This window comes from Eleutherodactylus coqui, chromosome 6 (genome assembly GCF_035609145.1).
Source record: "Eleutherodactylus coqui strain aEleCoq1 chromosome 6, aEleCoq1.hap1, whole genome shotgun sequence".
NCBI lineage: Eukaryota > Metazoa > Chordata > Amphibia > Anura > Eleutherodactylidae > Eleutherodactylus > Eleutherodactylus coqui.
The window spans coordinates 175,550,383-175,574,970 of NC_089842.1; the positions used below are offsets into that span (position 1 = coordinate 175,550,383).

At 41.0% G+C, this 24,588-nt stretch overlaps 1 protein-coding gene across 1 annotated transcript in view; it reads right to left on the bottom strand.

Annotated features, from left to right (window-relative positions):
- TMEM260 (transmembrane protein 260) overlaps positions 1-24,588 on the bottom strand; it is a 96,703-nt gene that overhangs the window by 47,771 nt on the left and 24,344 nt on the right. The window contains exon 4 of the mRNA XM_066608259.1: positions 22,756-22,907. Coding sequence (XP_066464356.1) covers positions 22,756-22,907 — 152 coding nt within the window. The remainder of the gene's footprint in view (positions 1-22,755; positions 22,908-24,588) is intronic.

Genomic DNA, 24,588 nt, shown 5'->3' on the forward strand with positions numbered 1-24,588 from the left:
TCCATCCCTGATCACCGATGCGGACATCCAGCCCTGCTGCACTCAGGATCAGCTGGTCAGTGCATATCCTGATTGGCAGATCCCCTCGACCTACTATTGATGACCTATCCTGAGCAAAGAGTAAAAAAGTAATAAAACCCCTTTAAGAATAGTTGAGAATCAAGTCAGAGCCGAAAGCCTCCGGTGGGCCAGTGTGATCCTACAGACTCAATGCAATCATCAGCTAGAGAGTGCACAGTCACATAAAAATTCATTTGTTATACGTCTCTCCTGACTCACACAATAGTAGCCCTCCGCAAAAAAATCAGGTACTGTACATGCCTTATCAATCAGCCACAGTATCTGCAGGATACTCCCTACTACCTTATTCATCTGAATGATTTAATTGAAATGTTCACTTAAGCGGCACCAAATTGAAAATTGTAATAAAAAAAACTTCCTACCCTCCTATGCCAGATTTAGTACAACTGTTCCGGCGTAGCGAATTCCGCACTAGCCTCGAGGTCTCATTTTATTTGTATATTAGTAATTAGGGGAGAGAGGAAAAAAAAAAAAAAAGAAACCTTTTCACAAATGTATGCATTATCTCCATTACCACGATAAATAATGTGCAGCTCCAGCAGCAAAAAACTCTGCAGGGAACAGATTTAGCAATTTAAATGTTTTATAAGTTTTTGTAATTGAGGAAACTTTTCATAATCTGACATTTCTTAAAACCACTTATTAGAAATTATGCAGCACAGTGGCTGTGGAAATATGAGATCACTTCACAATTATAAAGTCAGCCTGTGCAGCCCTGTCCTATTGTATGAAGTGGCATAAACCCCATGGCGGCCTATCAGCTAACTGGCAGGCAGGGGGCTGTGCTATTCAAAGAGAAAGATACAAGCTGCGGGGCAAAAACCTGGCAGCTCCCAGCTGACCCCACAATCCCCTACTGATGACAGCTCCAAGCTCCATAGCAAATTAGGCCTTCTCATATTACAATTGGAGAAGACAGATTCCATTAGCAGTATCTGAAATTGAGTGGAGAGCTGCGCCGTTATCAGACTTGACTCATAAGCACTGCCATTAATCGCAGCGATGATAGCATTTATATATTTTAGCTATCTGCAGCCACTGTGATATTCTGCTACAAAGGGTTGATGGGACTTAGGGAAGGGAACAATAGAGCTTTTCGGAAAAAGCAGAGTAAATCAAGAAAGTCTATGACTTCCGCACATTCTGAAGGGATTGCGGTTTACATAAATTTTCTCCCAACTGGAGATTGAGCTCTTCCTCATCTTACACATGGGATTTAGTTGTCACTCAATGGTAACAGCTGTGAAAAGGTGAAGCGGCCCACCGTTCAGAATATTGCCTTTGCTTTTTAAAGCAATTAACCCGTGAGCAGGAGGATACCTGGTGATATCAAAGGGATTAGGCCAGGCAGCGCGTTATTAACATTTTCTTGAACTAATTTTAACGCTGACTAGCTGTCAGCAGAGACTCCATATTTCTAAAGAGTTTGTATACCATGTTTTTTTTTAATTCATCAAATTGAAGTGCTATCAGGAGTCTACTTTAGAATATTATGTAAATTAACCGCGCTTTTTTTAATGTACTGAAAACAGGCTGGATGTATTTTTAATATGGATAAAAAAAAGATTAATTAGTTACGGGGGAATGAAATATTACATTTTAAAAAGGAAACTTTTAGAAGACTAGCTTCTATTCTTTTCTCTGCCAGTAGCATAATATTTAATATAAAGCGGGTCGTCTTTAATAATAATATTATTTTAAGAGATATAAGCATAATAACTTTCAACCTCCGGCATTATCGGTAGTTCTGCAATAAAAAAAAAAATACATGAATGAAAAAAATAAAAAGGAAAATAAATATTTCTTTCCACTGATAAAATGGAGCTTTTGAAACAGAGTATCGTTTTCACTGCTAACAACAGTCTTACATCCTATACTAAGTCCTAACAGATTCTTATATATGGCAGAGCAAGGAAAGTTCTATAACTAATAATATAGAATTGTGTGTGTACACTATATATATGTAACCAAAATATGGGTCTGTGTGTCTGCTTATGTATGTGTATGTATATAAATACATTGTAAGGCACTAAATGCCAGCGGGTACTCTTCCATCTTCATGTAAGTCACCATTCTGGACACAACTTGACCAATACAAATGATATATTGCTAGTTCTTGTACTATTTATTTACCTTGTACATATATCACTATACAGAAGGTCTAGATTTTCTTGTTATTTTGCAAATTACATCTAAAATAAACTTGAAAGAATGAGATCTATTATATTATATATGAAGGTAGAAGAGTACGAGCTCATATGTCACACCTGCTGGCATCAAGTGCCTTATAGTGGGCATGTACATGTGTGGAGCGCAGTCATATATATATAGTGTGTACGTGCAGGTATGTATGTGTGCATGTGTTATATTGTTATATATACTTAAATAAAGTGTATGTGAAGTCGTACTCTTCTACCTTCATGTAAGTCCCCATCCTGGACATAACTTGTCCAATACAAATTATATTTGGCTGATTCTGACATTTTACTTACCCTGCATATATCAATATATCAATTACAATAAACTAGAGAGAATTAGCCATCATAAGAGTATATTATACATATATATGCATATACACACACATACATACGCATATACACATACACTTTATATATATATTATATATATATTAGTATACCATTTAATACATGCAGATGTATTTCTGCCTCATAATCTGAAACTTTAACTATTTCAGATTTTATGCTCGGATGCTTAGAGGAGTCTAACAGATCAATGTGAAATCCCTTTGTAATCAACTTCTAGGACAGCAAGAAGAACATCATATCTACTGATGTCATATGCATTCATTTCAGGTAATAAACCTAATGATATCTAAAGAGGTATAATTCTATTTTTCTCTTTTAGATCATTTGAAGAATATACTATGATGCATATCCCTGTCCCTCCTCTCCATCGCCCAAAGAGGGGGGGAAAAAAAGCTATTATATGCGACAAGACTCCATTCTGGTATATAATTATTTTCCAGGCTCTCCGGTGTTGCCTGCCAAATTTTGTACGATTTTATGAACTGCAGCACGTAAGAAAGCTACCACTGATGTAAAAGGTACAGTTATAATACTAAATATAGAAAAATAGTTGTTTTTTTAAACTTTTTTTTATAGTTTCAAGACTTCGACTGTAGTGACTACAGCGAACGTGCCCTGCTGGTAAAATTTATGTTCCCAGTAGAAAGGTTGCAGAGGTTAAGTTCACGTCACAAGACAAATTAAATTGTAACAACACAACTGACATTGTATAATGTCTTCTTCCACTCAATCAATAGGGCACTGTTAGCACTATTACCATAGAGATGGCTTGCTCTTTACCAAGGGCTCTCTTTGTTTGACAAGACAAATTTGCCACTTGAACTGTGATGTTCCCCAAGGACATGTACTTCATCAATTATTTGTATTCTGCATACTTAAACTATTTCTTTTTTTCATATTTAAATCTGCAGGAGACATTGCGTTATCAATTGTTGTCAGGTTGGACAAAGGAGGTGTCTCGCACAACACCAGTTATCTGATCAGTTTACATGCATCGCTTCAAAAGGAAAATCAAAAGGTACATAATAAAATGTAAAAAACAATAATAAATAAGAGTGCGCACCGACATTTGTAGAAAGAATTATCAGTGGGGCATACATAAAAATTAGAAGTAGAATAGTAAAATTATAGTGTAATATAATAATAATAGTACAGTTATCATAAAAAAATAATAAAAAGCCCTAGAAAGTATAAAACAATACTTCTACATTTGCAAAAAAATATATCTAAATATTATTATGCGGTACTCTCATTGACTCCATATAGTAACATAAATGGTCATATGTTTAAAGCTTGTTGTATAGTGTTACAATTTATCCGATAGGTCTTGACCATGTAATATGCTGTATGCGATGAGCTACGATGAGAACCATCATCTCCGGCTTCATTAGATTTTTAAAAATTCATATAAATGTTTCTCATTTTCTCCCCGAACAATGAAAAAAAAAAAACATAACAAAAAGCACATTTTGTTGTAAATAACCAGCCAATAGAAGATTTATGTGGCAGGCATTCCTGTATAATCTATGCCCTACTTTGAGCAGCATAAAGGAATTAGAAATTGTTTGTATCTTGCACGATAATCCTCTCAAATACGGGTCAGGCTAGGGTTAGGAAGTCTGAAAAATGTCCACATCAAAGCGGAGCAAGGTTAACAAAATCCCAAGATCATGTGATTCAAATTGTTTTCTTTTTGCAAGGGGGGTTAGCTGTCCAAAAAAGAACAATTTACAACATCACCAAACCCATCAGACAAGTCACTGAGAGGGAATTCGGAAAATGCTAAGACGTGCACAGTGCCTATAATTCAGCTGATCGTTTCTGCTAACTGAAGACGACATCTTCTCAATGTACTTATTTCCCATGGCTTATATATATATATATATACATATACATATATATATATATATATATATATATATAGCGCCAACACATTCTGTGGTGCTGTACAGAGATTGTAATTAATCACATCAATCCCTGTCCCCAACGGGGCTCACGATCTAATTTTCTTATCCCATACTACTACGGGTAGGACCAATTTCATAAGAAGCCAAAGAATCTATTTTTTTGCGATTAGGTCATTATTTCCCTAGAGTGATAGCACGAATTTCAATAGGTGAAATTATTTACTAACTTTTTTTTTTCCTTTTAATTTGGAGGGATTGGCCTTGAAAAATTAACAGAGATTAGTCTAATAAATAGCACTGCTATTCAATTTTCTATGACAAACAGGCAAGCTGTAATTTCAGACCGTCTCTTCAACAAGCACCATTTCTAACCTCACATAACCCTTTTTCTAACCCCACAATGAAAGGGTCAATTGTTGGGTCCTGCATCTCTACATAGGTCATTAAGATTGCAGGAGTAATATTTCATAGGCTGTCGTTTCAGAAATCCCTGCTGCTGTTGATGGAAGGGTATTGAAGTGCTACTGTCTATCTATCTCACAATAATCTTTAGTTATATAGCGTCAATATATTCCACAGTGCATTTCTGGTACAATCAGACATTACATAGGAAATTATAATAATTTGAATAATGGAAGTAAGGGGCCTGCTTGCAAGAGCTTACAATCTAAAAGGAGTAGAGTTAGTTTAGGAGGCGTGGTAGACCACCCTAACGAGATGTGTATTTAGGGCACAATTAAACCTGTGAATATTGGGGATTAAAGGGGTTCTACCAAGATTGACTTCTATCACCTATCCGTAGCAAAGGTGATAAAAGTCTGATCATTGGGGGTCTCACTCTCTCAGGTCCACTCTTCTGTCAGTGTGGGCTTGCTGCACCCCTTTGCAGTGACGTCAGATTGAATAAAGAGCCAGTTGCAAATGCGAGGTGCAGCTCCATTCATTTCAATGGAGCTGATGGAAATAGCTGAGTGCAAGTGCTTGGCTATTTTCAGCAGTCCCATTGAAAGTGAATGGAACAGCGCCACTCAATTCAATCTTCTCCTCCCTACGTGCTCACCACGAAGAGGAGGGGGAAACGGGAGCTCCATTCCCGGGATCGGTGGAGTCTCAGTAGTGAGACCCCACCCATCAGACTTTCCTCACCTATCCTGTGGATAGATTATTAAAGTCATTCTCCGTCCAACCCCTTTAATCTTACTGTCTGGGGTAGCATATTCTAGTCAAGTAGCACAGTTTGAGGGAAGTTTGAATTATGGAGGTACTTAGTCTGACTGAGATCATTCTTTCTATCTCATAGCCATCTATTTTCTTGTATGGACTATATAGATATAGAGTCCAACAGCACACTTGCAAATAATGAGATCCACAAAATCGGATAGGGAGGAAAGTTCATGCAGAGCCATATGGGGTCAATGAACAAAAATACCCCTGATCAATCCCAATGTCAAATAGAGATACGGCAGCATTTAAAGGTAGAAGAAACTTTTTTATCAAACCTAAATTAGGAAGGACGGACAACGTTTCGACCTGTATGGTCTTTGTCAAGCCTATTTTCTTGTATATTGATTCAGCTATCTTCTTGTATATCCATTCTTCTCTCTCATATTCGTATCCACTGACCTAAAACACTCTTTCTTATCCATTCCCTCATATTTCTGTCCATCTACTTCTCTCTCACTCATATGTTTCTGTAAATACTTCTATATATCATATACCCATCCATGTATCTCTCTCATATCTATACATATATCTATGTCCCTCTGCTTATCCAGCTACTCAAACAGGAAGCTTATCAAGAAAACGTATAACAAATATATATATATATATATATATATATATATATATATATATATATATATTAGCGGCAAAGTGAAGCCCACATCGAGCACAGCACAGTTAAAGTCGTGGTTCACACATTGTATTAGAAAACTTCAAAGCTACAGAGTCCTTATAGATCTGAAAAACCTGCTAAATCCACTCTCTGGATTTTTTCTTTGTATTTGTAATGCATGCAGCAGACCTAAAGGGTATTTTTGGTAAATCATACATATAGCAAATCCTGGTAAACAGAGGCTTTGAACAAATCTTTTTTTTGGAAGTGGATACCAAACCTGCTGATGTAGGCAGATAAGGGATAGAGTATTGGCCAAAAAACTGAAGAATTGACAATGTGGGAACATTATATGTTGTGGATCATAACACGCATTAGCTGAAATGTGCTTTTATCTGTATAAGGCATTTCCACTTTAAATAATCCCTGCACTAAACCCCCGTTCTTCTGCAATAACAGTACTTTGGTGCGGTTTCTATGCCCACTCTCTAGTACATTAAATATAGAGATTATCTTTCTAATGTACCAGTTCAGTCCTTAAGGTGCCCACAGAGACCCTGGTCAAAACGTGAACCCACCAGAAATTAAAAATCTGTGGATAAAGTTTGTGATAGTGTTTAAGACAAAACTGATAAAGTAACGTAAGGCTCCAACTTTGGAGCAGCTTTAAAAATGCAATAAAAGGGGCTACCTCATCTTGATAAGCCAATGTCGAATAATATGGCATCAAAAAATGACCTGTCATATCAATCAAGTTTTAAGTTAAATATTTTTAAAGAATTATTTTTTTTAAATTTAATTTCCAATGTCACAGTCCATATTTTAAATCTTAAAAATCCCGCAGTTTTCACACTGACCACTGAGCCTAATAAGGAGTCTGACAATTCCTGTTCTGTAGTCATATCATTATCATCACAACAGAATTAAAATGAAAGGTGACACCTACATATAGATAACATAGGATCCATCATTCATGGATGATGGTCAAGGCCCCTCTAAGCTCCTTCCCTGCACAGGTGACAGAGCATGCCTAAAATACTCTTCCATAAAAGCCAATGGGTCAGCTACTGCCCATGTGTGAATAGCCCATGATCTCTGCTATAAAGCCTATCTCTAAAAGCTGCATAAAACATTCTTCCTCAGCTCAGGCAACACGACAGCCCCTATGTGAAGGCAAGAGAAAAAAAATAAAGTAAATAAAATATAGGTCATACATCCAAATTTTGAACCAAAAAAACTAAGAAATCCCCCCCCCCCCAAAATAATCAAAGATCGCATACATAAAAGGAACTTTATAGCTCCATGTAAAAATTAACATAAGGACAATAGCTGTAATTTGGAGGGATCTGCATGTAAGTAAAACTATAAATTATTTTTTATTGATTTAGGCCGCCTGCAGACGAGCGGGTCGGATCCGGCAGCGAGAAATCTCGCCGCGCGATCCGACCCCAGAGCCTGCAGGGACGAGCGCGTACTCACCCGCGCCTGGCGGCCCCGGCTCTTTGATGTGCCGGCTGCCGCGCAGCCGGCGCATGTGCAGACCGGAGCCGGCGGCCAGGTGAATGCGTGCCCCGCAGAAAATTAGAACATGCCGCGGTTTGTTTGCCGCGCGAGATTTCGCGCGGCCAAACCGCGGCCGTCTGCATAGGAGTGCGTATTGTAATGCACTCCTATGCAGACTTTCAGCGGCGGAAATCCCGCGGGAAATCCCGCGGCGGGATTTCCGCTCGTCTGCAGGCGGCCATATACAGAGATCTGTGTAGTTACGGTATATTCAAGAAACACATAAAAAGGGATTGTGCTATTTTGTAAGGGATAAGGTTCATATCTGTGGGGGTCCAACCACAAGTCCCCCGACCGATCCCGAGAGGGGGGTCTGAAGGTCCCCGCATAAATAGAGTGATGGTTGAGCAAGGCAATGGAACCAAGCAGAGTACTCAGGAGCCTGTACAAAAGTGTGGCAAGAAAGATGAACTCAGGAAATGCAAGATGAGAGGACCTCCTAAGAGGCCAGGTGAAAGAGACTAGCAGCCCTGAGACTGAGCAGACTGCACAAAGGAGTCATCAGAACTGACATGAGTACACAGCAGCAAAGAACCAAGGGACCCTAAATGTAAAACCTAGAGATTGGGAAGGGTCTGGCTGCAGAGAAGCAACACTGTAGGTTGCTTGATCCCCAGCTAACAGACTGAACTTTGATCCTAAGCTCACTATGTAGTATCCCCTAATACATACGCTCTTTGCTGAAGAAGGGGGTGCTCATCACCAGTTACCCCAAAGAGAGGGAGAAATGCAGTTCAATGTCCATTAGTTTTTTTTTTGTGAACCTCGTTTCTGTCCCTCCTATCACTACAGATTCCCTATCACTTTGTGTCAGCCCTGACCCCTATTATCCCCACAAAGAACATGCAACCATATGATCTCCTTCTCCATTCCTCCAGAGCCCTGCCACTTTGTATACTTCTATCCACAACTCTACCTCACTGCCACTCATGGAATCCTTGGGATTCCCTCATCTACTGCACAAAGATCCTGACATGTCGCAGACGCCCCTCCACTAAAGGAGTCCCTATGAGATTTATTTTTTCCAAAATCACTCTTTATTTTACAGCTGCTAATAGCAGATTCAACAACATATTTTTCAAAAGCACAACATGGTATATCTCCCACTCCACCCCCAAGACACTCTCTTCTAAGGACTGCAGGAGAAGAAGAAAAAAAAAGAAAAAAAGAGAGAGAGAGGAAAAAGTAATTTTTATCATCCATGCTCCAAGGTTTTCGGCTAGCCCACAAAGACCATTGCTTATTACATTTCCAACTGGCCCTTGAATATTCCTTGGGCTCTTTTTGCATACATTAAGTTATTCTTCTGGTGATCCCAAGACTGCAATGCTGACAGAATCTCAGCTTTCTGCTTTATCATTATTCTTCGAGCCATCATTAATCTATTGAGGGCAAGAAAATAATTTTCTTTTAGCCCTCTTAGGACTGGTTTGCATCCAAAAATAGAATTTATAGGATCCCATGGCACTTTTATCTTAAACACCAATTCTGTTCTATGGAGTCTGTTCTATGGAGAACACTAGCTAAGTGGCGATGCAATATGAGACAACTTCATGTTGTGTGTATTAAAGTAGTTGTCCAGTTGAAAACTTTTGATGGTCTATCCTCAGAATAGGTCACCAATAGTAGATTGGCAAGGGTCTGCTGCACTGGACCCTCACCAGTAAAATGATTACTGAGCTGGTATGTTCGTACACTTAGCTGATTTTTGCAGGAAGCAGACAGTACCGTTCCTACTGCAGGTGCTAGGCCTAGTATTGAAAGCAGTGAAGTGAATAGGAACTTTGCCTGCAATACCAATCCTGACCACTACAGAGAAAACAGAGCTGTCTGCTACATGCAGAAATCAGCTCAGTACATGAGCCCACCGACCCGGTGAATAGCTGATCAGAGGCTTCCCAGGTGACAGGCAGCCACCGATCTACTATTGATAACCTATCCTGAGGATAGGCAATCAGCAGTTTAAAACTGGATAAACCCTTTAAGTGACCCTTTCGCACTCTGGACATATTGCACCTTTTTTTTGTTTCTGAACTTGCTTAAAAGTAATGTGTCTAATAACCTGGAACCTCCATGCAGTGCTTTTTCTTCCGGTAAGATGCCGGTCAGTTGAATGGAAACCGAAGAGACCCCATTATAGTCAATGAGGTCCATTCGGCACAGTTTTATTCCATCATAAGATGGACCAGTTCGGCCAGAGGATTCCCCTTTTCTGCTCCAGTTTTCCTGGTCCATGCTGGAATCCCAGCTACACAAACATAAAAGACAACATACTCACCTTTGAAATTTCGCTAGTGTCATGAAATCTTTTGTAATTGGTGCATACTCAGACTTTAAGGGATTGTCTCATGACAGGTTTTAAGGCAACCCCTTTAATGTTATACTACTTATTTTTTCACGTCCTGAAGGTTGCAAGTTCAATCCCCGCGTGATTCAGGTAGCCAGCTCAAGGTTGACTCAGCCTTCCATCCTTCCGAGGTTGGTAAAATGAGAACCCAGCTTGGTGGGGGGTAATAATAATAATTACCTGAAAGCGCTGCAGAATAAGTTGGCGCTATACAAATACCAAGATTTATTTTTTTATTTTCATGTAGTTTATTGCAGTTTTTTGCCAAAATTTTGGCAACAAAACCAAAAAAGTCTAAAACATGTATATGTGGTGCAAAATAGGCAAGACAGATTCTTGCTGCAATATGCACCAGAAAACTGCTGAATTTTCAATGCTAAACCAGTCCCAATGTAACCAATTTCGTGCATGCACATTTACCATTCAAAATAGACTTCCTCATTATCATTTCAAGTGCTCTAAAAAATAACCCTATGTTCTCCTGGTTCTTTTTTTGCAGTGCCCTTGTCCTCTTCTCCTAACAGAGAGCTTTTGCATATTGTGTGTAAGGGGGGTGAGCAGTGCCCTGCTAACCTCTTACTTATAATCATGGCTCAGCCACTCTGTGGCATTCTGGGTGGAACTCTAGATTTACGTTACAGACTGTGCTGTCGAAGTTGGCCACAAGACGGATCTCTAACACAAGCAGAGGTTATTGCTCATAGAACTCAATAGAGCTATTAAAAAACAATGGGAAGCTTCAAGAAAAGGGCTTTGATTGGCTGTGTAGCCTCATGTGACAAAGCGGGGAAGGGCTAGCGGCCATCTTGGGATTGTGACACCAACTTTTTTAGTAGGAATGCAGCAGAGAGAAAGACAGTCACACAGTATGACAAAGGAGCAGCAACACAGAGCCAGCAGAAGTGGCAGGGGCTCCTGTTAAGGAGAGTCTCGAAAGCAGTCATCTCCCCATACTGGGGAGAAGCCATGAGACTGTTTAAAAGACTGAAAGTGGCGCCAGCTGCAAGTGCGACTGGACTCCATGCTGGGGGAGGTCAGGGGCCAAGTGACTAGAGGCCCAGAAAGAACCAGAAGGCTCTGATGATCCAGGGGGCTGATGATAATGGAAACAGCAACAAGCCATGTGGAAGGAGAGGGAGTCTCCCTTTTTGTACAGGACTTGGTCCCGGAAGAGGATGACAGTGCCATCATGTTCCAGAAAAAGGACAAGCTACAAGAAATGCGAGACTGGTTCAATGACATGTTAGCATGTGGACATTGCAGGGACTATGAAGAACATATACGAACTGCGGGAGTATTTCCCCCCAAAAAATCGTTGTGATACAGAAACTGTGATGCAACCCTTAAGTTAACTGTGTTACTAAACAACGGGGTATGAAAATATATCATTTAGTTAAGTGAATTGGTAAATGACGCAATATGCAGAAGAGATGCTGTATAAAGATATTGTTGTAGCGGGGTGAAAAGGCACTTGTAGTAGTGGCGTGATGCACCGATGGAAGTATACATGAGGCGAGAATGACATATGGGAGATGTACTTTATGCACCAATGGTTTGTTGAGTTTGCTATGTTGTTTCCTGCCACCGAGCTCCTAAATTACAGTAAACTAAGTAGACAGGAGTGACGGACTGTATTTTTGTGCAGACATTTGCACCTACAGTGTGTTAGGCTACAAGATGGGTATAATGCTCCAGAACTTTGAAAATATAGTATCAAGTATGATCAGGTTTACTCATGATGATGAAGTATAAGTGAAGACAAAAGTGCCTGGTTCCGATATTTCAATTCAATTATATACATGTAAAAAGGACATTTTCAGTTAATATTCCATAACGTTTAAGTATGATTTACCCTCCTACAGAGTGATACAAAGCCCTTATGCATGTTTAGTAAGGCCTCCCTCACACAGGCGTTGGCAGAAACGCAGCATTTTTCAACAAAGCGTTTACTGCAGATTCCGCCCGGTTTCAGCAGCGCTGGCATGCGTTATGCCAGCATTTTGGGTGCGTTTTCATCTGTGCTGCTGATAAAAAAAAAATCACTACTTACCTAGCTGGTGAAGTCACTATCCACGGCAATGCTTTTGAGACCTTGTGAAGCTGGCTGATTACTCTGATTTGCTAAGCGCCGTTGAGTGACAGCTTGCTGAGCCAATCAGAGCCAGCACTGGATGTGTCCAATCACAGCCATTCAATGAATGAATGGCTGTGATTGGATGCATCCAGCGCTGGCTGTGATTGGCTGAGTGGGCTGTCATTCAACGGCGCTCAGCCAATCAGAGCAATCTTTCGTTGGAGAATCCCCGTCATCAGAGGAAAAAAGTTCCCCTGCCGGCTGACAAGTCTCAAGAGCGCCGCCGGGGAAGCGACATCACCTGCAAGGGGAGTATTGATTTTTTTTTGACTCAGGCAATGTAGCTAGGGCGTTTAGTGCTGCCAAAAGTGTGGTACCAAGTTGTGCCACGTTTTCGCTGCCAATTCATTTCAATGGGCAAGACTGGGCTGAAAACGGCCTAAAATAGAACATGCAACGCTGTCAAAGCGCAGTGTTGAAGACGCTGCATTTTCAGCCCTGTGTGAGCAGCCCCATTGAAATGAATGGGAGTGTTGTACAGCGTTTAGCGCAGCGCTAAAAAAGCAGCGCTAAATGCTGTACAAAAACTCCTGTGTGAGGGAGGCCTAAGGCACATCAGATTCCGCATGCGAGAATCCGCAGCAGAATCCAACCCTGGCTGCAGGGCAGAGGACCCTACTTACCTGTCCAGGTCTGCTTTTTTGTTCTACTGCAGATGTGTGCAGTAGAGTTTTTTTTTTTCAAACTCCTGCTTTCCCGCCAGAATCCGGGGCCCTTCTACAATTTCAATTGCGGACAGGCTGAAGATCAGACGGCTTCCATTGACTTCAATGGAAGCCGTCCATGCGGAAAATGCACTGAAATGGGGCATGCTGTGATTTAATTTCCGCACCTAAAGTTCTGCAAATCAAATCTGCATGCTTTAATTCAGTTCTGGATGCCCATGTTTCCCTATGGGTGGCTTGAACTTCGGATTCCACAATTCAAATCCGCTTGTGGACATTTATTAAAAAACAAAATATCTGTCTGCATCTGTCAGCTGCTGTGCCATCACATACCTGCAACTTGGGGGCCCTACTGGTGACCAATTTCAAGTGCACTAATTATTATTACCTGCTACTCTTTGGCCTCCCATCGCCAACCCCTGCCAGCAAATAATGTAAAAAAAGGCAAAAGAAGTTGTAAAAGTTAAACATACGGTAGGTCCTCCAAAGTGGTGCAATTAGATAACACAATTCATCCTCAGAAGCCCTCATATATGTATGCAAATGGCAAAAAATTTTATGGCTCCCGAAAGGTTTTGAAAAGTTTCATTAAGGCCCTTTGACTTTTAATCATATGACAATGTGTACCCTGGACATAAAAAGGTTGTGCACTCCTGCTATAAATCTATAGAATCCCATTTAGAAACGTAAGCATCAGTGCATCCCTTCCCAGTGTAGTACAGCATAAACTGTATAAATCTTTTTGAAGTAGCTTCTGATTTTCCTCCTAAAAAGTTCCGTAAGGGAAAAAAACACAACATATACTTTGAGCCCTAAAGTACACTGGGGTTTTGGCAGTGTGTAGGAATCTGTCAACTGAAGACATACTTATTGTAGTGGGTGGTCAAGTTCAGACGAAGTTTAAAACAAAAGTTCAGAAAGATCTACTTTTCATGGGTCAGTAAATGTGCACATCACAGAGACAGTAAAACTGGCATTTGTGGCGGCTCGCAAGGGTGTCTTGGCAGTCAACTAAAAGCACCATCAAAGCTATAAACCCAATTAGTAAGACTGGCTAATGTGGCGATAAACTAACGTATCTACTGCCTTCAAAGTTCTCTGTTTGTTCACACACAGGGAGAAATGTGCATAAACCTTAACAGTGGGTGGAAAATAAACTAATAAATTCCAACACATTTTATCATCCTAAGGTATATATTCCCTATTATTTTAAGATTTTATTGGGTTTGTTTTCACATAAATCAATGCCTTTCACATTAAAACTACAATGAATTTCCAAGGCTGTTGTATAAGCTTAGAGAAACATGGCTGCTTCCTGCTACAAACCGCGGCAAAGTTGTACGTGAACCATATCGGTTAACTCAGCATAGTCCCATTCAACAATAGAGCTCAGCTGCAATACCATATACAGCCCCTGTACAAGAGCCGTGGTGTGAGCGCTATGTACTAAAAAGTGAAACTGGAAGTATGACTTTCACTATGTGACCCGATAATCACGAGACCGCCGGATGTGCTCTGTCACAGCAGAGCTGCAGAGTCCTAGCATACCCTAATCTGCTCTGCCAGTGACTATTGACACTACAGGGGGATGTTTTGCTTGTAGCTCGGGCTCCTATGGATGCCCCAGCTACAGTGGAAAGGTATGAAATAAAAAAAATACAATGTGAACGACCCCCAGGGGTTTTCTTTGAGATCTTGGGGAACATAGATGATAAAAAAAATGGTTACAAAAAGAAGTTTTAAAAAATTATTAAATAATTATAAAAAAAAAAAAAAAGAACCTATTTGCATACTTTATTTTAGCGTTAATATACTAAATTTTAAAAATAAACAACTGTAAATAAAATTGAAAAAATCTTTTTTTTTAGACTTCTAAAAAAAAAGAGAGAGGGCCGACCTCCTCTCTCAGGGTCCCCTTCATCATCCCGATATGTCTTGCCTCTATTTGACGGCATAGCTCGAGACCAGGGAGCTGAAGAAACGTGGATTCCCCGACTCAGTAGTCCGGTCGATGATGAAGGTTAGGAAGCCTTAATCTTCCCCAGTCTACTACCGTGTCTGGAAAAAGTTTTTTTCCTGGTGTGAGAGCCATAGCTTCACCCCTTTGATTTCTCATTGTCTCGTCTTCTGTCCTTTTTTCAGGATGGCCTGGAACTAGGCTTAAGTCTTAGTTCTTTAAAGGGCAAGTGTCCACCCTATCAGTTTTCTTTCAGCGTCCGTTGGCTACTGAAGTGGACGTTCAGTTTTTTTTTGCAAGGAGTGGCGCATGTTGCTCCTCCTTTTCAATTCCCGGTGCCCCCTTGGGACCTTAACCTAGTATTAGGAGCCTTTCAGTCTCATTCATTTGAGCCCCTGGAAACTATACCTCTACGTTTGTTGACTTTCAAGGTAGTTTTGTTGGTGGCGGTTACCTTCTTACGGCAGGTTTTGGAACTCGCTGCTCTCGCCTCGTGTCCTCCCTTCACTGGGGTTTCACCAAGGCAAGGTAGTGCTGCTAATTCGGCTTTTTTACCAAAGGTGGTCTCAGCTTTTCATCTTAATGGGGAGATTGTGTTGACATAGTTCTTTCCCAGGGCCGTTCTGCCAGAAGAGCAGGCCCTGCATAAATTGGATTTGGTGCTTCAGAATTTTTGTCTAGGACGGCCTCTTGGCCGCGCTCTGAGTCTCTGTTTGTAGTACTGGATGGGCCAAGGTGTGTTCTCACCACATTCAAGGGGACCATAGCTCGATGAATTCGGTCTGCGGTGGTAGAGGCATATCAGGCCAAGGAAGAACCCCTGCCTGGCCATGTCACGGCTCACTCCACTCGGGCATTGGGGGCCTCATGGGCAATGCGGAATGGGGCCTCTGCGGATATGATTTGTAAAGCGCGACCTGGTTGTCGTTGCACACCTTCTCTTAAGTTTTATCAGGTGTAGACCTTTGCATCTGCCGACGACTCCCTTGGCCAAGTAGTCCTACAGATGGCCAGGGAGTGTTCTGAGGAATCTCAGGAGGATATTTACCAGCCCGGGGGACTGCTCTAGAACGCAAGCGGTGTTTCCTAATGACATGAACGAGAAAACTAGATTTACTCGCTATAAAATCTCTTTCTCGCTTCGTTCATTGGGAAGGAGGGGGGGGGGGGGTCAGCACCCACCCACCCAAGAAAGGGTTCTTTTTTGGTTTTCTAGTCGTGCTTTGCGTTCTTCCCCTGGTCCGGGTGACTCCTTGGTTATTTCAGGCACTACTATTTTTTGTAATAAAGCCCGGTTTGGGCCCTCCTACCGCTTGCTTACAAGCTGAATAGCTGAGTGTCTGCAGAGCGTATATAGCAAGAGGAAGGAGCCAATTCTTTTGTCTACTTAGTGTCCGCCTCCAGTCAGCAGTTGCTATATACCCATGGTCACGCGGTGCCCTCCAATGAACGAAGCAAGAAAGAGATTTTATGGTGAGTACACAAAAATCTAGGTATTATCGCCACAATGTCTTTCCAGAGGTAGGCAAAAAAAAAAAACATAAGGTAGAAACCAATTTCATTACTATAGGGGGAAAAAAAATTCCTTCTCAACTCCAAGCTCATGATCAGAATAATCCCTGGATCACCGACTCTTCTGAAGTAATCAGTAACTATAACATGTAATAGTATAACACTCAAGAAAGTCCAGGCCCCTCTTAAACTCTTTTATTAAGATCGCCATCACCATGTCCTCAGGCAGAGAACTCTATAGTCTCACTGCTCTTACAGTAAAGAACCCCCTTCTATGTTGGTGTAGAAACCTTCTTTCTTCTAGACGTAGAGGATGCCCCCTTGTTATAGTCACAGCCCTGAGTATAAATAAATGGTGGGAGAGATCTCTGTATTGTCCCCTGATATATTTAGACATATTTATTAGGTCGCCCTTTAACTATCTTTTTTCTAAACTAAATAACTCCAATTTTGATAACCTCTCTGGGTAATGTAGTACACCCATTCCATTTATTACTTTAGTTGCCCGTCTTTGAACCCGCTCAAGCTCTGCTATATCTTTCTTGATCACAGGTGCCCAAAACTGTACACAATATTCCATGTGTGGTCTGACCAGTCACTTGTAAAGAGGAAGAACAATGATCTCATCATGTGCCCCTAGACCTCTTTCGATGCACTACATGATCCTATTTGCTTTGGTAATTTCACTTAAGTTTACAGTTAACTAAAATCTCCAAATCCTTTTTCATGTCAGTGTTACCCAGTGGTTTTCCAAATGAAAAGAAAAAGGCTGCAAGCAAGTAACACTAGCACTCTAGAAAATATGAATGAATATCCCAGGCAAAATTTTATTGAACTACTATATTTTTCACTCTATAAGACGAACCTGACGATAGGACGCACCTAGGTTTTAGAGGAAGAAAATAGGGAAAAAATACTTTGAACTCACCTAGGGACTTTAAGTGACAGTGCAGGGCGACAGAGGGCCACTATAACTCTTTTTCTTTCTCTTCCACAGAAGGAATAGAGGAGCTTTGTAACAGCGGAGGGAGTAAGCTGGTTGGTATAGGTGGGGAAGTAGCAGTAGTTCACGACGGCACTCACCACCAATCAGCGGTACATACGGGAGGCAGAGGAGAAAGAGAACTACTCCCCTCTCTTGCTATGTAGTGGACCTGGCTGGATGTGCGATCCTGCAATAATGCTGGCCAGCTTGAATTTCGACACATTCGCCTTATATGACGCACTGACTTTTCCCCTCCACTTGGGGGAAGAGGGGGGGGGGGTGGGGGGGTGATCTTATAGAGCGAAAAATACAGTAACTACCAAAAGGGACAAGACACATTAAAACCATTTGAAACACACAAAATATACCTAGCTTAATCAGGGGTGGCATCTGCTGGCAATACACATAGAATAGGTTGACCACATGTAGCCTTCATTGCTCTCTTTAGAAATATCCTTGCTTCACTTTTTATTCTGGTGGCACTTTCTTAGCAATCGTTCTGGTATATTTCGCTTTGAACAGAATGGAGAACACACCACAACAGATGGGAGCCCAAAAGCACCACCTGGATGGGCGATGAATGGAATACTTTCCAGAACAGAAGAGCTGAGTAGCAGATGATAGAAAAGAAGCAGTGGCATCCATCATTAAAAGGAGAGAAAGAACAGAGGATGGCAAACGCTGTCCACTGGGATCTATTATCAATTCACAAGATGGTAATAATGCGTAAATATATTCAGGAAAAGCAAGTACCAAAAGAGGAAAAAACTTTTTACCATCTTGCCCCGATATGGCTACGGCTCGCCTGAGAAATGTGTTGGGTACCTTTTTGACTTTGTTCTGTGTGAATGGAACCCAAGAGCAATTTTACTAATTGCGTGCTGCTTTGCTACACTTCACACATTTCAGCTATTAGTGCTGTGTGTCTTTCTTAAATGTGGCTTAGGTGATACGGCATATATCTGCGTTTTGTAACCCTACGCACCATCACGTATGATTGGCGCTTTGAGACAGGAGACCGTATAAGCATAGTGGCAGCGAATAGGAGTTCATGTTGGGCATCCTTTAATTAGAATTTACCTACATGAACCTCCACATCATATCTGTGGGCTGCCGTTGCTCTTTGGGGTCCGGTCTCGACAATCTCATTAATTATATTTTCTTCACTAAACCTATTGAGGTTACTGCATATCTGGACCTCTGATATTTTTTTCTTTTTTCCTCCCTTGTGAGGACCCTTAAAAGGGTTGTGTCGCGCCGAAACGGGTTTTTTTTTTCCATAGGCCCCCCGTTCGGCGCAGGACAACCCCAAAGGATGTGTTAAAAAAAAATAAATTTTATTACTTACCCGAATCCCCGCTCTGCGACGTCTTCCTTCTTCTTCCTTCACCAAGATGGCCGCCGGGATCTTCACCCACGATGCACCGCGGGTCTTCTCCCATGGTGCACCGTGGGCTCTGTGTGGTCCATTGCCGATTCCAGCCTCCTGATTGGCTGGAATCGGCACACGTGACGGGGCGGAGCTACGAGGACCAGCTCTCCGGCACGCGCGGCCCCATTCACCAGGAAGAAGACCGCACAGCGCAAGCGCGTCTAAAAAAGCAAGAAGACATCAGAATTAGACGGATCCATGGCGACGGGGTCGCTAGCAACGGAGCAGGTAAGTGAATAACTTCTGTATGGCTCATATTTAATGCACGATGTACATTACAAAGTGCATTAATATGGCCATACAGAAGTGTATAACCCCACTTGCTGCCGCGAGACAACCCCTTTAAGGGTGATTTTGTGCTACTAAAATTTCTTATAGACTTTCCTTTTATTCCTGGAGGTTTGTACTTAGTTTACACAAATTAAGGGCCTGTATTGTTTGAATGGCCTACCCTTGATACCAAATGTGGGCGAATTTAGTACATAGTCTCACTGCTCTTACAGTAAAGAACCCCTTTCTATGTTGGTATAAAAACCTTCTTTCCTCTAGATGTAGAGGATGCCCCCTTGTTACAGTCACAGTCCTGAGTATAAATAGATGATGGGAGAAATCTCTGCATTGTCCCCTGATATATTTATAAATAGTTATTAGGTCCCTTCTCAGCTGTCTTTTTTCTAAACTAAATAACTCCAATTTTGATAACCTCTCTGGGTAATGTAGTACACCCATTCCATTTATTACTTTAGTTGCCCATCTTTGAACCCGTTCAGGCTCTGCTATATCTTTCTTGAGCACAGGTGCCCAAAACTGTACACAATATTCCATGTGTGGTCTGACCAGTCACTTGTAAAGAGGAAGAACAATGATCTCATCATGTGCCCCTAGACCTCTTTCGATGCACTACATGATCCTATTTGCTTTGGCAGCAGCTGCCTGACATTGGTTGCTTCAGTTAGGTTTACAGTTAACTAAAATCTCCAAGTCCTTTTCCATGTCAGTGTTACCCAGTGGTTTCCCAAATGAAAAGAAAACGGCTACAAGCAAAAAACACTAGCACTCTAGAAAATATGAATGAGTATCACATGCAAAACGTTATTGAAATACTATATTTTTCACTCTATAAGACGCACCTGACGATAGGATGCACCTAGGCTTTAGAGGAAGAAAATAGGGGAAAAAATATTTTGAACTCATATTTTGGCCTACCCTTGATACCGAGTGAGGGCGAACTCAGTACACAACTATGATTGAGTCGCCCTACCTCGTAGTCGCCCTACCTCATAGTATCTCTACAATAGGCTACATGCTGTTTATCTTTTTTTGGTTCCAAACCCTTGTTTTTATTGTATTTAATAAAATGTATAGATTTAGGGTGTTCTGTGACGTTTTTGTATGTTTGCTTCCTTTTGGTATTTATTTCAATAACATTTTGCATATGATATTCATTCATATTTTCTAGAGTGCTGGTGTTACTGACAGCTCTTTTATTTTCAGTTGCGTCCTTTTCTCTGCAAGTTATACACATTGTGAACCTCATTACCACGTTTCCTCATTGTGTAGTTCGCTCAATTTTTGGGGGGGTTGTTCGTACCCAGTGATTTCCCATTAAGTGTGTAATGGTGACATATATTTTCCCTGCCCATGTGTTTTACCTTACATTTATCAGTGTTAAACCTCATTTGCCACTTTTCTGCCCAAGCCACAAACTTATTCAGATCCATTTGCAGCCGCCTGGCATCCTCTCATGTAACTTGTTTTGTATCATCTGCAAATATTGATAATTTACTGTACAATCCTACCAGGTCATTAATAAATATATTAAAAGGAGAATGGGGCCCAGTACTGCCCCTTTGTGGTACCCCACTAGTAATGGTGACCCAATCAGAGTATGTACATTATTAACCCCCCTCTGCTTTCTATCACTGAGCCAGTTACTTACCCACTTACACACATTCTCACCCAGACCAAGTATTCTCATTTTACATATGCTTTGGAAAAATCAAGATATACAAGATCCATTGACTCTCCCAAGTCCAGTCTAGAACTTACCTCCTTGTAGAAGTTGATTAGGTTGGTTTGACAGGAGCCACACCTCATAAACCCATGCTGATGTGAAGTCAAACAGCTATTCTCCTTGAAGTACTTCAGGATAGCATCTCTTAGAAACCCTTAAAACATTTTACCCACAATAGCAAAAAGTGCGTTTAGATGGAACCATTGGCCAAAAAAAAAACCAACCTAGATCGTTTAAATTTGAATGATAATTCGTTTGCTTATCTTTCATTTCACACAAGCATGAAATTCATCATTGGCTTGTTTGCTAATTGTTTGTTTTATATAGCAATCATTAAGTTGTTCTCATTCATGTATACAGTGAATGTGAATGACTGAACGACTTAGTGAGTGAACGATTTATCTGCCTGTATAAACAGGCTGCATGAGCGAACTCTGGAATCATTTGCTTGTGCGAATGATAAATAGTTCTGTCTAAAAATGCCTTAGACTTACGATTCTATAGTTTCTAGGTTCGCTTCTTGAATATCGGCACCACACTTGCTATGCACCAATCTAGTGAAACAGTCCCCATCACTATTTAGCCCTTAAATATAAGAAACAACGGTCTGTCTTATCACAATACTTAATTCTCTTAGAACCTGGGGATGTATGCTATCAGGACCCAGCGATTTGTCTATTTTTATCTTTTTAAGGCAACTCTGCACATCTTCTTGAGTTAGACCGGCTTCACACAAGCGTAAGCAAAACTGCATGCAACTTGGTGCAACGTATTTTACTGTACTTTTAAGTCCATGTGAAGCCGGCCTTAGATTGGTGACATTTAATGGAAAGTTAACTTTTTCACTGCATTTCAGCTGACATTTCAATTTCTTAAATTAATACACTGGTGAAAAAGGTATTTAACAGATTTGCTTTCTCCTCATCACCCTCTACTATTTTTCCCCCATTACTTTTTAAAGGGCCAACACTTTCCGTTTCTTGATGCTAGTTATATACACAATCCATGGACAAGAAAACTACTGTTTCTCCAAAGAAGTCAAACCTTTTTTTCCAATGTTCAGACAACTCTTTTAACTCCTTTGTGATGTCCGCTGTATATGTATGGTGGATGTTGTGTGCCACTATATAAAATAGACTTGGAAGCAGAGTCTGTTCTATCCATAGCAGGTGTCGGCTGTCTTTGACATCTGACCTCGGCCACAACTGCCAGAATCATACATAACTCAGATTGTGGCAGTTAACTCTTAAAATGCTATTGTCAGTTCCAAGAGTGGCATTTAAAAGGCCTAATAGAGGGGGAGGGCACCCTATGCCACTCAAATAACTCACCCACATCAAGATCACAGGCTAACGTTCATTTGTTAAGGCAGTCTGGAGTCTTGTGAAGGACCTCAGAGCTGCCATGTATTTCTGCCTATTAAGCCATGTCTGTGGCATGGCTTAATAGAATGCCTGCACAAATACAATTTAGTGCAATGCTGAAGTATTGCAGTATATTGTATAAGTGATCAAACGATCGCTAGTTACAGTCAATTGAAAACCGCAGCTCATCTGGGTAAAAAAACAAGCCCTCATGAAGCTGTGTCACAGGAATTTTTTTTTTAAGTTACGCTTTTTTTAAAAGTGCGGATGGAGTAATGAAAACGCGGGAACAGGTTAAGGTCTTAGGTGATCTTTGGGGTCCCACTTTAACTTTCTTGAAATTCTAAAAAATATATAATTTAGTACACTATGCATCTAAGGCTTATTACAATAAATGAAAAAATGAGCAATTACCTGGCAGTTGTACTAAACAGCAGAGAGGCTGCAACTGCTCCAAAAAAGCTGCAGAGAAGGTTGACCCGATAAGCAATGGACCCAATCGGTAGCAGGACCATCCCCAGTTTGGCCAGCAAAGTAAACAACGGATACCCAGGAGGGTGAGCAACCTGACAAACATGAAAGAACACAGCATTAAAACACTGAGGAAATGCTGAAGAGCTCTCAAAATTATTTCTATAACATTTCGAGGTATACAAATTGGTTGGTAAGAGCTCAAATCTACGTAATGCCTCACAAATGCCCCTTATTCATCATGGCAAGTCCTGATGTTTTAGACTCAGAAATACAATACAACTAGTAAGGCCAGCATCACTCACACGCACTCGGCGTGAACAAGGGAGAGATAAGAGGTGTTTTGTAATGGGGGATAGAAGAACTATAGGACTACACAAATATGTGGGCACTGAAAGTACTAAAATCTGGGCAAATTATAGCCTTTTCAGGCACAATGTGGCAAAGAATTAGCACAATGTGGCAGAGTCTAGTACTATGTGTACAAAGTATGGTGCTCAATAGGCACTGTTTGGAATCCCATGGGCATTGTATGGACAATATGTATCAATTCTAGAAACAAATTGCATTCCCTAGGCGCTGTAGAGCACTACATAGTTACAGAATGAGCACTTGAGAACTTTAGGGTTTTTACCCACTAGCGTTTTTTTAATGCTGCGATATCGCTGCGTTTTTTTAATGCAAATGTCAATGGGACTTTCTAATGTTAAAATCACATCGCACAAACATCGCAAGTTGGCGCTTCTGCAATTTTTGTGCGATGCGATCTTAACATTAAAAAAGTCCCATTGACATCTTATGTGGGCAAAGTATGGCAGTGTCTCCGCAATTTTTAACGGTTTTTCCAAACTAATGAAAAATTGGAGAGGGAGCAGGAAATGGTTAAAAATAGTAAACAAAGGGTGGCTTAACAGGCTAATAGTCACCGATGTATATGCCTGCAAGAGTGCTCATGGGTGACTGCCATTCCGCGTACCAAGTCACCAGACAGGGAAAATTGAGCTTGAATCGTTCGCTTTTCAGAATCACTTGTTTTTTAACACACCTGAAAACCAAGTTGCTGTCAGCCCGTATGAACAGGCAGTCATTTATCTATGAACAACTGCCTGTTTACTGTGAATGGAGGGTGGTGGAATAAGAGATCTCTGGAGCACTCCGCATCCATTCAGTGAGCGATTATCGCTTCTGTGTGAAAGCTGCCTAACAGCTATCCCATGTTAGCTATACTGAGTTCTCCAATACTCCGCTAGTCCAGCATCACCACCACTGTCTTCCGAACCACTCTTTGTTCACAAACTACAGCGGTGACGTTCCGTATATACAAATGACCACTGCAGCTAATCACTGGCCTCAGAGTTCTCAAGCCATATACCACTGAGTTCGGCGATTCGCTGCAGTGGTAACATATGTATACACAACATCACTACTGCAGCCAAGTAAACAAAGAGGACCGAAGCGGTAGCTCTAGCGCTATAGTGCCGAAGAAAACTAATCTTAAACCGATATGCAATATAATAAATACAGTAAACCATTGCAATATAATATAAGCGTACATGCTTCCGCTGCTGTGCAGAAATGACAAAAAGATGCTTCGAAATTACATACATTTCTGGGTGGCCAGTTACTCTGGGTCTCTAATGAGGGTTCCTAGGGTCTTGGATGACATATTTGTATAGCTATGCAGTGATACAGTGTAAGAACTTATATCTTATAGTGACAACCCATATTGGACATGTAATGGTAACCATACTGGCCATCAGCCAGCTTTCTCATAAC